Source organism: Akebia trifoliata, chromosome 3 (genome assembly GCF_017979445.1).
Source record: "Akebia trifoliata isolate Shusen 1 chromosome 3, ASM1797944v1, whole genome shotgun sequence".
Lineage (NCBI taxonomy): Eukaryota > Viridiplantae > Streptophyta > Magnoliopsida > Ranunculales > Lardizabalaceae > Akebia > Akebia trifoliata.
In genome coordinates, this window is record NC_141377.1 from 36,084,207 (window position 1) to 36,099,910 (window position 15,704).

The following is a 15,704-nucleotide window of genomic DNA, read 5'->3' on the forward strand; positions in this document are numbered from 1 at the left end:
GAGAATCAATGTCCATTTTAATGTTTCTCCAGCACGACTCTAAGTAAAATTATAAGAAACATCTTTCTCTCTCTCTCTTCAAAAGAACTAAACTCCAATCTTTTTACAATAATAATTTTCAGTCTTTATATGACATATTACATAAAATGAGATAATTGAATAATGGCAAACATCTAGTGCCATTGTTGCTTGGTAGAAGTCATTTCCCTACCTTTCTAGACTACATCAAATCAAAACTTTCAAAAGAGGGAATTGCAGATGCCAAAACTAATTGTATATGAAAATAATTTGGAAAGTCAGGTAGAGGCCCATTTCATTTAGTTCATAGAGCTTTGAGTCCATTACGATTAATTCTAATAAAGGGTGAGCCTGCTCACAAAGGAATGCGGAAGGACATGCTCAATGTGCATGATATAAGGAGAGGTTCACGATAAGGATTTGTGATTTTTCCATAATTAGTGCCAGAAATCAAGGGAGAGGATGCCATCCTAGTAAAACCAGTAGAAAGATCAGGGATAAACATGATATGTCTTCGGAAAATGCTGGAGTGACATTGAAATTGACAACGTTTCACACATTGCTGACATATTGAATCATATATGCTTTTTCATGGAAATAAAAGTGAGAAGGATCTATGGTTCTGTCCACACCAATGCAATGTGTGAAACAATGTCAATTTCAATGTCACTGCAGCACAACTCTCTGTCTTATCATGGGAATGGAAGGAATCAGTTTATAAAATCCAAACTTTTGGTTGTTAAATGTGATTATCCATGTGCCACACCTAAATATAAAAAAATTCTATGATATTGAAGTCTCTTTGACCAAGTACCACATCGATGTCATTGGGAGAATGCATAAAGAGAAGGAATGTGGCAATACATCTTGAGGTAATGGTGATCTAAAAGAGCCGCCATAGCTTACTAAACATGCACACACCCATACTACAATGTAGAAAATTTAAAAATTTTGCATTAACAATTTTTTTTTTTTTTTTTTGAAACTGATATTCAATATAATGTGATAAAAGTTTACGTTAGCTAGGCTGAAAAAGCCCACTTATAGAAACAGAGGATGCCATTATTATGGTTGAAAGAACAATAAGTGTTCATAAGCTATCTCACTACTGCCTAAGATAAGAATTTTTTTTGGTCAAAAATAATTATAAATTCATGGATTTAATTGCAATTATTGCAAACTTTTAAAAAAGTATCTCTATGTCCATTTGGTGTAGGGGTGTCAATCGGTACCCATTTACCTGAAGGAAACCGAACCTGAACCAAAAGAGAAAATCCCAGTTCCAAGTCTCTCTCTTTTCCTTAGTCGTCATCTTTGCTCTGATTTTTTTTTTTTTTCCACATACAACCAAACAACAGTGGAATTGATTTTTCCACGTATTCCATTTTCAAGGAGACCATTTTCCCAAAGAATTCAGAATTCCACTTGAAACAAAATTCTCAGCTATCAAAGATCCTGAGAATGAATTTCCCCATCTGGAAAATGAGGTATACTTCACTTACAACACATAGCGGGTATAATATGTGCATGGACATTTGCCATTTATTCTTAATTTTCTTTCCAATCAAACTTGAGGACGAGAGAAGTTTGGTGGAGAGTTTTTTTTCAAATTTACTCAGGTCTGCAGAGTCGCAGATTATATTAAACAAAGACACCCACCACACAACGAAAATTACACAATTTGAGGTCTAAGCCCAAGTGTCAAATTATTATCACAGTTTTTGAGAGTCCCTGAGTTTCAACAACACTATAACCAAGTCTTATCCCAAAGATTTTTAAACTATTCTCAGCCAACATACCTCATCACCACTTCCATATATACAAATAAAGTTTTTTTTGTCGATCTATGAACACATTCTTGAGAGAATATTTGCTTACTGCTTGGTTCAATGAGCGGGATGAGGCAAAGTGTTTATGGCACGGTGTGCATGACAGGCACAATGCACAGATGTTAGGCTGAGACAGCCACTGATGATTAGAGAATGCCTACCAGGGCATGTATGAAGTGCAGGAAATGAATCACAGACAGCCTGAACGGCTGGAGGTGTGAGAGCCGTGCATTGGCTTATGTTGAGGTTCATGAGCCCTTCCTCATCGCACCTGCTTTTCACAGACTTCCATAGATCGTGTTTTCCCTTCACTCGGCTGTTGGCAAGAGAATACATAGCCTTGTCTGTAATATTCTGACAGTAATACAAGCCAAGGCTCTTCAGATGCAGACACCTGTTCGCCAAAGCAATCACACTCTCATCTGCAATGTAGCATTAGCCAAAAAAGTTATATGTAAAAAGGGTTTTCGATGGTCTTGTAATGATAGAGGAATGTTGGAAGACTAGACATTTTTCAAGACTTTCACCTGGAAATGACCAACTACCAGATGATTCATAATAAATTATGGAAATGGTATCAAGTATTTAAGTTAAAAGGCCTAGTTTAGAACCAAAGGTTTGATTAAGAGAATTTGTTCTTTTAACTGGTAACCAAAAAGGATACATAATCATGTGCATACTACTCATCCTAATAAGGAATAGTTTATTTCATGGTTAAGGCCGGTTCTGTGCTCAAGAATTTTTCTTAGCAGTCCAACAACTTTATCCCACATTAATACGATTCGCATGACAGGAAAATGGTCTTCCTGCAAAAATGTGATTTGCAGATGTATAATTGCACATTTTAATGGAAAAATCATTTTTCCTGAGAAAAGAAATCTCCTGTGACCCAAACCCCAAAGACACTAATTTTCTTGCCAGGGCAGGAAAATCCCAAAGTCGCTCTCTCGATACCACCACCCCCAAAAGGCCAAAACTATAAACCAAGTCTCTTTTAGGCATTTTCCTAAGTGCAATCAAACACTGGCAAACATCTTAGGAAATCCATTCTCTTAAGACTATTTTCCAGATATTAATTATTTTGAGAGAACATTTTCTCCACAATCATAATCATCCTCACATAAGAAACACACTATGGGTAAAACTGGGGGAAATAAAGGGGTGAGGGTGAAGAAATGTAAAAGCTACATATATTTGTATTAGACATTTTTCCACACACTAACCAAAAATGCTAAGTATTATAAATCAGATGTTCATAATAAAGGACTTGGAATGATTGAATCAACAGTTGGTTCAAGAAGAGTTATAGGGATAGAGTTATGGTTTCAAAGCTTCCATTGATGCTATACAACTCAACCAATCAACCTTGCATTTAGTTTTATCAGATCATATCCTTAATAGGAAGCAACTAAACTGAGCTAGAACCAAGGTCTAAAATAGTGTATCGAATGAATGTTTCGGTTAATGAAAAAATCGATAGTGTAGACCGATACATACATTCCCGAAACATTGAATGTTTCTGGTCACAATTAGATCACAATTAGATCACAATTAAATTGTCTTTCTTTTAGAAAGTTACCTCTTATCATTTGCAGAAAGATCACAAACGAGTCTAACTAGTGGAATACCTGTTATAAGGAGACAGCCACACAAGTCAAGGGACTGGAGATTTGGGCATCCAAAAGCTAAACTAGTCACTCCTACATCACTAACACCCTCACACCACCCCAGATTCAAATATTGCAATTGACTGCAATTATATGCAATAGCCTGCAAATGGAACATAAGAGATTTAAAAAAAGAGAGCTCTTTCTAGGTAAAAAATAGTCAAATGCAATTGTATAATGTGTACTCTTTACACCTGCAAGGCTCTGTCAGTTGCAGCTCTTACGCATCCACACAGATTTAAGATTTTTAATTCCTTGCAAAAACCAGTCAGATATGCAACGGCAGTGTCACTGAAGGCCGAACACCCACTGATGTTGAGTTTAGTAAGGCGAGGACAACCATGGGCCAAGGCATACAAAGAACGATCACTAAGCTTGAGGCTTTTGCTGAGGTCCAAGTCCTGCAAATCATTGCAGCAGTTCGCAATCAACTCGACAGCATTATCCTCAAGTTGTGCTCTAACTTGGCGCAAGGATAGTGCCTCCAATTTTGTGAATTTGGGAGCAAGTGATATAACAAGGTTGTTCATGTTGTTCTTGCACCTGGAAAAAGAAGGTCATATCAGAACCTTACCTGAAAAAAAAATAAACTTCCCTTACTAACTTAGTAAGATTTTAATCCTTACTAAGGGTCGTTCAGCTAAAATGGATTACCACATTGGCAATCCAACACCACAGCCCTCTAGATTTCATGGACAAACTCAGATCCAAAAAATTAATATATATATATATATATATATGGGTAGTGTTCGGAGGCCCTAAAGAGAGCCAAACATTTTTTCTATGTATGGGTTAGAGGTTTTGGAATGGGCTGATTTTTTGTGAGGATGTTTATAAAAATCAGATGGTCCACGATTCTTCAACTTGTAAACTAGGGTTAGAAGTTTCGGAATGAGCTGATTTTTGGCGAGGATGATCTCTTCGCCATAGAGATCATCCTCACAAAAAATCAGCCCATTCGAAAACTTCTAACCCCTATTTTGAAAAATGTTTGGCTCTCTTTATGGCCTCCGAATGCTTCCCATATATATATACATCCAAGGTTTTGAAAATGGACATACCGAACTTCCACAAAACTCCTAGAATTAAAATTAAAATTTGACAGTGAAAAAAACAATTTTAAACCTTTTTTTTTAGGTTCATATAAGTTTTTCCTCTACAACCCTGAAGCATTGGATCATGTTTTTGGATGGCACAAGGTGAGCCCAAGGACCCTTAGTTTGGATGGAATTCTTACTAACTTAGTAAGGCTAGTTGGACTGAAAAAAAAAAAAAAAAAAGAGATCATACCAGACATACATACACCAGTATCTTGAATTCATTGAGTTACACTACATTTATTGATGGTCAATAGATGTACTGGAGTATAAATTTTTTGAAAACGAGAAAGAAGAATAGACAGAACTGAACCCATCTCCTTTACCAGTCTCAATGCAGGTTTGGTTGAATTTTCACAGCCAACCTCAATGCATGTAAAACAAATACAGGAGATAAGCAAGCAAACATGGGCAAGGGAGAAGCAGAAAATTAAAGGAATGAAAGAACTTAGTCACCCGTTCCTTATTTAGATCCTAAAATTTATCAACTAACAATGGAGGCCGTAACAGAAATTGGCAATTGTCAGTTTAGCTAGAATTTGTGTGTTTCAAGATGTCCTAATTAAAGGCCAGTACAACTTGATGAGGAGAGATTACATTTTGTGCATGTTTGACAGTACATGTCAGAATGAATAGTTCTGGCCAACACACTAAAATCACTTTCCACATAAAGTCTATCTCCTTCAATTTAAGATGCCGAACTCCCCAGACATTCCATACAGATCTAAAAGATCTTTCCTATACAACAGGAATTGTAATAATTTGAACTTGAACAAGTCTCATGATAATGAAATGCTCTGAAGGAACTTACTTATTTTTTGAAGTTAAGTTTAACCAGAACAATTTACAGGCAAACACTTCGAAATCCCCTTTTCTAAGTTTGATATCTGAACAATTCTGGTGGAAGCTAGAACTTCAGAACAGCTATAGGACCACCAGAGCTTTTATCAACTATTAGCCATTTGCAGGACTTCAGAACAAGGGGTTTCAAGTACGAGACAAATTACGACTGACGTCTATGAGGTTGAGTAGGATTCAAATGGATTTGGAAGGCTTTGAAATATGAACCAGCCGTCAAATAAGACACGAGTCAAAATTCCGAGCAACCAGTTTTAGATTGGTTCAAATGGGTCTTCAAGCTTCATTACAGGGAAAAAATGGTGTTTCTAACGGACTGATCTAAGAACTGATTTAAAGGGATATAAGGGCTCAAAGATTGGGTTAATAGTGAGGAAAATAAATAGATAGAAATAAATAGAGAAGGGTACCACAAAGTGTCTCACTTAAGCCTAGGATCTTCAATGCTGGGGAAATCGTCAAACAATCAAAGCTCCAACTGATGAAATCTGCAAACGCATGATAGAGAATGACGGATCAGCAGACCGATTGATTGACCAAGATGTGATGTTCACAATCGACCACTATTTATAGATGGCTGAAAAGCAGCCCCGAAGTAGTCCTAATCCAAGTGTAATTCAACTCCGATCATATATTTGAAACTCTCCTGAAAGACCAGGCTCGACTCTTAAAGACTTCCTCACTTATAATTTCATTCTCTTCAAATAATAAAACCTACTATAAAGGAATACAAAACTACTATTACTCCAACATCCTCTATAACCTCCAGCAAAGCACCAAAATATGATAGAACGAGAATTACACAAAACAGTAGACTCAGAATTTACTAAAATAGAAGTGAGATTTTGTATTATAAAAAATATAATCACAAATCAAAGTTGCTAAGCTCCACCAAGATTTATAGATCAAGGTCGTTTACCCCTTCCATTAGTTTTTTGTGGGCTGTGGGAAGATCAACTACAAAAAGTTTCAAATACAAATAAAATAGTGGCAGAAGTTTGTTAACATAATGTGTGGTTGCTGACTGACTTTGATCATTTAAACTTTATAAAGGCTGCAATTTCAATCAAAAGTAAATCAGAGATACTCCCAAGGCCTTTAAATCTTCAAGAATCACTTCAAAGCTCTTTTAGTGGTAGATGGGGAAACTATGATTCAATTAGGCAAGGAAGTAATGGTGAGGATCATGGTAAGTCATCATCAAAGCCTTACCAAAGATCTTGGGGACGGCCAACCGTAGAGGCCTAGTTACTGTGATTAAAAATGTCGTGGAACTGGGGAGAGAGTGGTCACTCACTTTTTACTCATGATTCAGGGCGGCAATAATTCGGAGGACCCTTTAAATTGATAACTTCCCTTCTGCTACGGAAGAGATAATTTACACTTGCCTCTGTCAAATCTTCATCAGGTGACATTTATATCCATCTAGTAGAAAATAAAACCGTTTTGTACGCTTTTCTTTGATCAATGACAAAAAATTTAAACTGCTATCAATCTATATATCTATATTATCCTTAACTTGCAAAATGAAATGTTCGTGGTTCCTTAACCACTATGGTCAAGAAAACAACTAAGGGTGTGTTTGGAAAGTGGAGTTGGGCATTGGACACACCACAGTTTTGCACATTAAGATCTGCACTCATTCTTATATAGCTCCAACCACTTAGGATGATATCCCAAGCCTATAATCCCATTTCCATCAAAATCCCATTATCTCCATGGTCAAGATTGACCTTAATCACATGTTGATTGTAAAGAGATTAGATCTTTTAACCTAACATTCCTAATCATTGAAACCAACGTCATTAGCTTCAGAATTCTTATACTTATTCCTGGCACTTGGTTTCACTAAAATTATAGAGTTAGATTTCAATTTCGAGCTCTAGCCATTTTCTGACTGACCTTAGAAATGTCCTGATTCAGTGTCTAGAACATGAAAAGAAGTATTTTTGTATCCCAGATTGAAATGAGATTGACAGCATTAAAACATGCTCAAAAAGATTTTTCTTGGAAAAGACCCATCCAACTTGGATACCAAATGAATTTTTGGTGAAAATGACTTGAGATACCCCTAGGAGAAGACAATTTTGAGCAAGAAATAAAAATGGAAATCGGCCAAGGCAAGGTAAGTGTTTGGAGCTCGGCCCCTTTTCATTTTTACCTTGGGTTTTGTTCAGTATAGTGTAGGAGATTTAAAGAAGGAAAAAAGTGAAGTTTGAAGGTAAAAAACAGTATGCATGGCCCATAAGTTTTTTTTTTTATCGATAAAGATAATTTTATTGAAAATGAAATAGAACAAGGGGAGTTGAGGAGACCAACCCAAAACAAAAAAGCAAACAAAACAAAAGAAAAGGGAGCAAAGAACAACAGAGGACCCCAAACAACTATTACACTAGCGACAAAGAATAGACCCTATCCCATCTGACCACAAAAGAAAACCCCTTTGAATTCCTTATAAAATTTGCCCCAAGAGAACAAGATCGCCAAAATAAATAGAACTAAATCTTCTATCTTTAACTCTTTCCCCTAAAAACCATTACGCTCTTTCCAGATACCCCAACAAATTGCAAACGGAATCAAGAACCAAAGAATCCGCTTCGAAGAAGAAAATGAGCCTCCCCAAACCAGCTACAACTCCCAAACCGACGTCACTGAGCTAGGAAAACAACCCATCAAATGAAAAAGAGAAAAAAGTGTGACTATATCTGATAAGCAACCCGGCAATGAAGGAACAAGTGATCCGAAGTTTCCACGCAAGATCTACACATACAACACTGATTCGAAGAGATGAAGCCTCTTCTAATTAACTGGTCCAATGTTGGAAGTCTCCCTAAAGCAACCAACCAGATAAAGGCCAAGATCTTAGAAGGAACCTTACCACCCCAGACAAAAGAATGAGGGAATGTTGCTGAACTCCTTGGAACAATAATCTCATATATAGATTTGACAGAAAATTTCCCATCCCTAGCACCACCCCATAATCTACAGTCATTCAATGAACCCTTCGTGTGACTATTCTCCACCAAATAAATCAATCTACTTAAATTTTCCAACTTCCAATCATTAAAGGCCCGTCTAAATCCAAAGTCCCAATTGGTTGCTCAGCTCCCACTGATTTTAAAAAGAAAAATAACTTAATTCTTTTTCAAAAACAAATTGAAAAGTTATGGGAAAATTTTCTTAAGCGAACTATCCCCACACCACCAATCCTCCCAAAATCTCATCTTATACCCTCTCCCAACCATGAATTTCACATTTTTCTTAAATAAAGGGAGCGTTCTCAAGATACCTTTCCACACCCCACCCCAACGGACCTCTAACTGGCCCACTCTCCCACCCATTCGTACTCGTACCATATTTATCCACAATCACTTCCCTCCACAAGCTCTCCCCCTCCTACCCAAACCTCCTTAGCCACTTGCTCAACAAAGTTAAATTCATATAACTAAAATTACAGAAGCCCAATCCACCATTTTTCTTAGGCAAATACAACTTCCTTCAACTCATCAATGATGTTCTTGATACCATCTTTCCCATGCCACAAGAAATCACGATAAATTCTATCTAATTGTACTTCTGCACTCCTAGGCAAAGAAAACAACCAGACAAAGTAAATAGGGATGCTAGCCAATGTGCTTTTGATGAGAATAATTTTTCCCCCTTTCAATAGAAGCTTTGCCTTCCATCTACTTAACCTCTTCCTCACCCTTTCAAGAACTAGCTCCCAAATTTCCTTGCTTCTATACCCCACCCCCAATGGAACACCCAAATAAGTGGGCAGTAAGGCCCCCATTTGGAAACCAATAGACACCTCTACTACCTCCACCCCTTCCACGTTGCCAATCGCAAACAGTTCACTCTTACAGAGATTAACCGGAATGCCAGAAATTGCCTCGAAGCCCTTTCTAGCCATCTTTGCTAATCTGGAGTGATATTATCAAAATGCAAGTGGTCGAGGGTCGGTCTGTTCACACAATGATGTGCATCAAAGGAATTATGTATGGGGAAAAGGTAAACCATATTAGTGGGGAGAGCAAAGGTTTCCTCTTGGTATGCATGATATGTATAAAACATGATGTGCATGTACCAGATGGCAGGAAATAAGCATTTAAGAAAAAGTATTGAGCCATAACACTAGGGTTCAAGTGGTGATAAAAATAAAAATAAAAAAATTTTAAATGTAGCTCGATGTTAGGCACAAACATTAATCCTCAAATTTTTGAGGTTTGGAAACAAACAATCATTTAGGGGTTTTGGTGAAGATCCAATAGCTTTAGTTAGTGTTACCATTATGAATAATACCATAGTATAGAAAAAGTGAGGTAACAAGAATTGCAAAAAGAAAATGCATTTCAATAATTTCAAGATTAGGAATTAGCTCCAATGAAAATAGCATGGTTGGTTGTGTTTGTTTAGGTAGCCAACACCACGCAAGGTATGTGAATGGCAAGGTACAGGCAAGAGAAATTATTTTTGTTGCTTAGCACATGCATCAAATGATAAATGTATGAGCATGTTTGTCTCTATCATGCAGACAGGTAAAAGTGTGGAGCTGATTGACCAAGCATTACCCGACTTCTGCAAGTTTGTGCCACCATTGCCAAATCAAGTCACATGTCCATTAGCAAAGTTGCAATGCCAGTTAGATATGAGAGAAAGTGTTGCAAAATGGGAGACCATGACCTAAAAACATGAGCAAGAACCTCAAACTATAGCAAGAGTCCAATGGAATGGACTGTGCAACAAAGGGGGGCTCCCCATTATTGACATTCAAGCAGCCATCGCTTGATCAATGCCTATACTATACTCAAATTGAAGTTGTATGTTTCTTTATTTTTGTTGTTTGTATGGTTGTAACAAAAAGAAGAAAAAAAAAATAGAGTTGAATTCCTACACCCCAGATGTACTAGAGAAAGAAAAGGATTTCAAGGTCAACGCACTAACCAAACCACCCCAGATTAACTTGGGAAAGGAAAGGACTTCCTGAGGTCGATTTACTGACCAAACCACTCGAGACGTGCTTGGGAAGGGGAAGGATTTGCCGAGGTCAGTGCACTGACCAAATCACCAAGAAGTCCTTGGGAAAGGGATCGAACCACCCCAAAGTTGATGCACTGAATAAACCACCCCAAACATACTAGGGAAGAGAAAGGACTTCCTGAAGTCAATACATTAACCAAACCATCCCAGACGTTCTTGGAAAGAGGAAGATTTTTTTGAGGTCCACATACTTAAACAACCTTAGATGTACTTGGGAAGGCAAAGGACTTCCCAATGTCAAAGTGCCTACCAAAATACCTTGAAAGTACTAAAGAAAGGGAAGGACTTCTCAAGGTCAAAGTATTTACCAAGATTCACTAAAAGCAATCAAGAAAAGGGTAGTGAATCTTGAAGCTAAACAATAAAATAAATCATTTTTCTGAAGGAAAATGGAACAAAATTAGTTGTGGTATTCTCAAAGGTGAATCTCGGCTACATTGATCTCCATCTTCGTGAAGAGGCTTGTTGTGTGGGCAAAAACTGGAGTTAGACATGTGGCACCAAACAAGGCGTATCTCGATGATTGATAATTAGGAAAAAAAAAAAGTCAACACGTATGTCGAAGTGGTGTTGACATGCATCTCGAGGCATTAATTGAAATAAATTGACTTAGATCCTACATAAATAATAATGAAGTCTCTTCCCCTAAAGTAGGAATTTTCCTAATTGATTGGAGAGTTTCTATATTTGGATTATCACTGATTTAATATGGAGGAGAATCCTTTGATTTGGGGACGACATTGATTTCCTTGCTTCTAAGATTTATTTTATCTCCATCTATTTAAATAGGGAGATACCATTTAAAAAAAGGGGGAGGAGAAAAACAGAGGGGGTACCATGGATTGTAAAGGAAAAATCTTGTAACAATTTTGAATATAGTAGAAAGACTCTGCAGAGCCCAAGGAAGTAATCTGAAATAGTGACAAACCCGTCAACAAATCCCTTGTGTGACATTTCTCTCTCCTTTGTTATTTCCTATATTGCATCTGGGTATTTTTGTGTTGTTAGGGAAGTATATCTAAAGGAAGTGACAACATCCGAGATTTTTCCATGACGATTACCATTGAAGAAATCCATTACCACTTATGGTGTGCTTCAGATTTGCCACACCATGCTCGTTCAATTATTTGTAATGTTGAACAAACCACAAACCCTCAACAATGATGTTATCCCTCGTCTTCTGAATAAAACTGCGAAACTTAAGCTTATTCAGTTGTTTTCCTCCCCACTTGAGAATAGATAAACAAATAATTATGTTAACAAACTATTGATTTGTCCAATGAAATCAGTATGTCCTAAGCAAACAGCTCACCCAAAAAATTATATGGATAAAAGAAAATACGAAGATACAAATTGCATCAAACAACAGACATATCACTTGTGACAACCTAGCAGCACATCACACAACCATGAAAATGTAATACACATTATTATGTGATAAATACCTCAAGAAGTTAAAGCCAATTCTCCAGCCCCACTATTAACTAGATAAAGCCTAAATTCATATCAGCAATTTTACCACATTATGTCCTCACTTATAAAAGCAAGATTACCTTCTTAAAATCAGATTAGAGTTATAGCCAGCTCAATTGATAAAGTTTTGCCTACTTAGATCTACCAAGAGAGATGCATTGCATCTTAATCCTAAATTCTAAAAGTAAACTCATCATGAGCAAGTTTTCATCATTTAGGTGTGCCTAAAAATGGTATTATATATTTACATTACCTGGCTTGCTTTCATTTAGAGAGGATCAACTATTAGCTAAGACGTCCATTGACAAAAATTTCCATAGAAACTAGTAGGAAACAAGGATATGAATCTTCATTTCCCAAAATCCAAGATATGAGAAAATAGACTAGCATATAATTGTTCACATCAATAAAAGAAACTAGCCATTTTGAAGTGGGAGGAGCATCTCGAACTCTTTTTGTACGTCTAAAGGCATTAGAGTCTCTCTAATGCTACTCCCCAATCAAATAAATATAAACCAATGAAGTCCTCTCATGGTTCATGATTGTCTAACTTACGGTGTGCATAGTTCTAGGTTCTAACAACGGAGTAAGGAACATATTCACTCGTAGTAACGCACACAGAAGTCCTTCTAGCATATTTATGAACACCTAATAGAACCTAAATAACCTAAATATCACTTTGTTGAGTACAGAGCATAGTTACGAGATAACAGAGGAAAATGTAATAAATAACAGAAAACTCTTATGAATGTTTCTCAAGCAAAGCCCCTTGGTGTAACATGATGTAAGATTCCAAATTGCATACAATTCCACAAAATCAATCTAAACTTTTACAAGGCCAAGCTGAAAATAAGTGCCTATGATAATTGACAGTGCCAGCTTGCTAAGTTGGTTAAAGTCGGGTAAGTGTTGATACCATGACCTGAGTTTAAAATGTACCTTCACCTACTAATTACTGACCACTAATCTCACTACTGACCATTAATCTCACTTGCCAAGCCAAAAAAAAAAAAAAACAAGTGCTTATGAGAATTTGATTATGAACAATATATTCCATTAAATTCTTTCTCCTAGGGAAAAATAACAGCTCAATATTAGAGGAAAGAAAAGAATTTCTCCAAGCCCTTCTTCCCTTTGATTTCTAAAAACAAAACTAAATATTAAAAGAATCAAACAAGATTATTGAAACATACAACAAACCACAAGAATAACACCAACAATTAACAACTATTACCACTATTGGACACTTCAATTAGTGAAATAGCCACATCTCTGCCGTGCCAGTAACAAAGCCCATGAACAGAACAATTTTCATTATTCAAAAGAAGAACAGGAAGAAGCAGTGATAAACAGTTGAATGAGTGGAGAGAGAGAGAGAGAGGAAGACTAGTTTTACCACGAGAGAGAGAGATGGGTGAGCCCCAAGGAAATAGCATCTCTCCAACCAGTACACACTCCGGAAGCCATGATCACTGTCCGATCATCGTTGATCAGTGAAAGTATCCGCAGCAGAAGCTCCATTGGAAGGTCCTTCCATTCAGTCATCACTTCTCCACATCCCATCTTCCCTCCTCCTCCAACACCACCACCACCACCAAGAACCATAAGCTTCTGAAAGCACAAGTCCAACTCCTCAGTCCTCAATCCTTTCCCAACCATTTCACTTCTCAACAGCACTGCCCCTTCAAAAGTTTTTTATGAATTCTTTGCTATCTGTGCCATCACCAAAAGATAGAGAGATTAGAATTTCATCTACCGATACATTAAGAAACAAACCAACAAGGGAGATAACTCCTAAGCTATCTATCTGTCCACACCATCACACTACAAGACAAGAAATACAGAAACCTACAAAAATTAATTAGACCCCACAGACACATAACGCAAAGCTTGCACACACGTCGCACTGGTAATCAAAATTGTATTATAAAAAATAAAAATAAAACAAATAAACAGATGAAGGAAAGAAACTCGTAATTACAACCAAGCCAAAAAAAAATTTGTAAGATAAAAGAGCCATTTTTGAAGCTTTTCTGGATTGGGAAATCTGTAATTCCATCCATGTCAGAAACCAAAAAAGGAAGGGAAAAAAAAAAAAAAAAAAACCTTGGTTGTAGAGTTAGTTTTGTATTCTAATTCGGGATAAGGCTTTCATAAGGAAGAATGGAAAAAAAAAACTTAAATTGGATGAAAAACCCTCGATAACGAACCAACTATTGGGGATTCTACTAGTTAATTACGTCTTCTTCATTAATTAAAGAACAAAACAGAAGATTAGTACAAAAGAGCCCAAAATCCTTCAAAATGATAGAAATCTCATAAATTTATCGCAAAATACACTGTTAGAATTTAAAACCCTAATGATAAAAACAATAAACTGAAGAATCGACGCATTATTATTAACTCAAGTGAGCTCAGACGGAAAGAATCTAACAAAAGCAAAGGAAAAAAAAACTAATTACAGAGAATTTCAAGTTCAAATAAACCACAAATCCAAGAAACCGAAACTACGAGAGCAGAGAATGAAAATTACCAACTCCGAGAAGCTTCGATAAGATCAAAAAAGCAGAAAAGCAGCCAAGATCAGACTAAAATGTTCAATCCAAACAACAAGCTTTGGGGTTGTGATCGAAAAAACGAAGAAGTCGGACTCGAGAGAGAGAGAGAAAGAGAGAAGATATTAGGGTTTGATGAGACTTTAGTGGCGTGTTCGTCCTTCTGCCAGACAGAGAGGGTGGAGGCGTGGAGGGAGAAGAATTAAAAAGAGTTTTAAAAGGAAGAAAGAGTGTAGGAATGATAAGACACGTGTAAGCATCTAAAGGAGTGATGTTGATGTGCATGGAGTAGGACCCACGTAAAGTTGTTTCTGATGGGATGTAGAGAAGCAAAGAAGAAAGACGAAGAAATTCTAGAAAAAACGTCAGTGGAGTAGAGATAAAGGGTTGATCACGTTGTCTATAATCGAAACCGTCACAAAAGCAACCTAAGAAACAAGAAGCATCTCATCTTTTTTTTTTTTTTTTTTTTTTTAAAGAAGCATCTCATCTCCCACCTTTTATTTATCTTTTCTCTATTTTAAAAATAATAATAATAATCATCATTTATTATTTTTTTTAATTTTTTAATTTTTTAATTTTTTAAAATAAAATAATAAATGATGATTATTATTATTATTTTTAAAATAGAGAAAAGATAAATAAAAGTGGGAGCTGTCTCTACCGTAAAGAGATCATCCTCACCAAAAATCAGTCTATTCCAAAACTTTTAATCTCATCAAAAGTAATTTACAAAAATTGGACGATCCACGATTCTTCAACTTGTAAACTAAGGTTAGTAGGTTCAAAATGAGCTGATTTTTAGTGAGGAAGATCTCTTCACCGTAGAGATCATCCTCATAAAAAATGAGTCTATTCCAAAACTTTGAACCCCATCAAAAGTGATTTACAAAAAATGTTTGGCAAACTTTAGGACTGCCGAACCGCTCCCTATATATATATATATGGAAATGTTCAACACCCAACCATTTGCCAAACAATTTGCCCAATATGTTTTGTCTTACATGGGTTAGAAGCTTTGGAATTGGCTGATTTTTGGTGAAGATGATTTTTACTGTTAGAAGATCATCCCATTCCAAAACTTCTAACCCTATGTTTACAAAATATGTTTGCAAATTGTTGGGTAAATGGTTGGGTGTCAAATGGGACCCATATACATATATATAT

General features: G+C 36.4%; 1 protein-coding gene across 1 annotated transcript; it reads right to left on the reverse strand.

Moving 5' to 3' along the window:
- Positions 1–1,698: 1,698 nt before the first annotated feature.
- Positions 1,699–14,726, reverse strand: LOC147406648 (F-box protein SKP2A-like). The gene is made up of 5 exons (XM_086434774.1): positions 14,516–14,726; positions 13,379–13,695; positions 3,709–4,057; positions 3,476–3,617; positions 1,699–2,269 (listed from the first exon to the last, which is right to left on the reverse strand). The coding sequence occupies exons 2-5, from the start codon at positions 13,639–13,641 to the stop codon at positions 1,905–1,907; spliced, it is 1,119 nt and encodes a 372-aa protein (XP_086290900.1). The 5' UTR covers positions 13,642–13,695; positions 14,516–14,726; the 3' UTR covers positions 1,699–1,904.
- Positions 14,727–15,704: the final 978 nt, after the last annotated feature.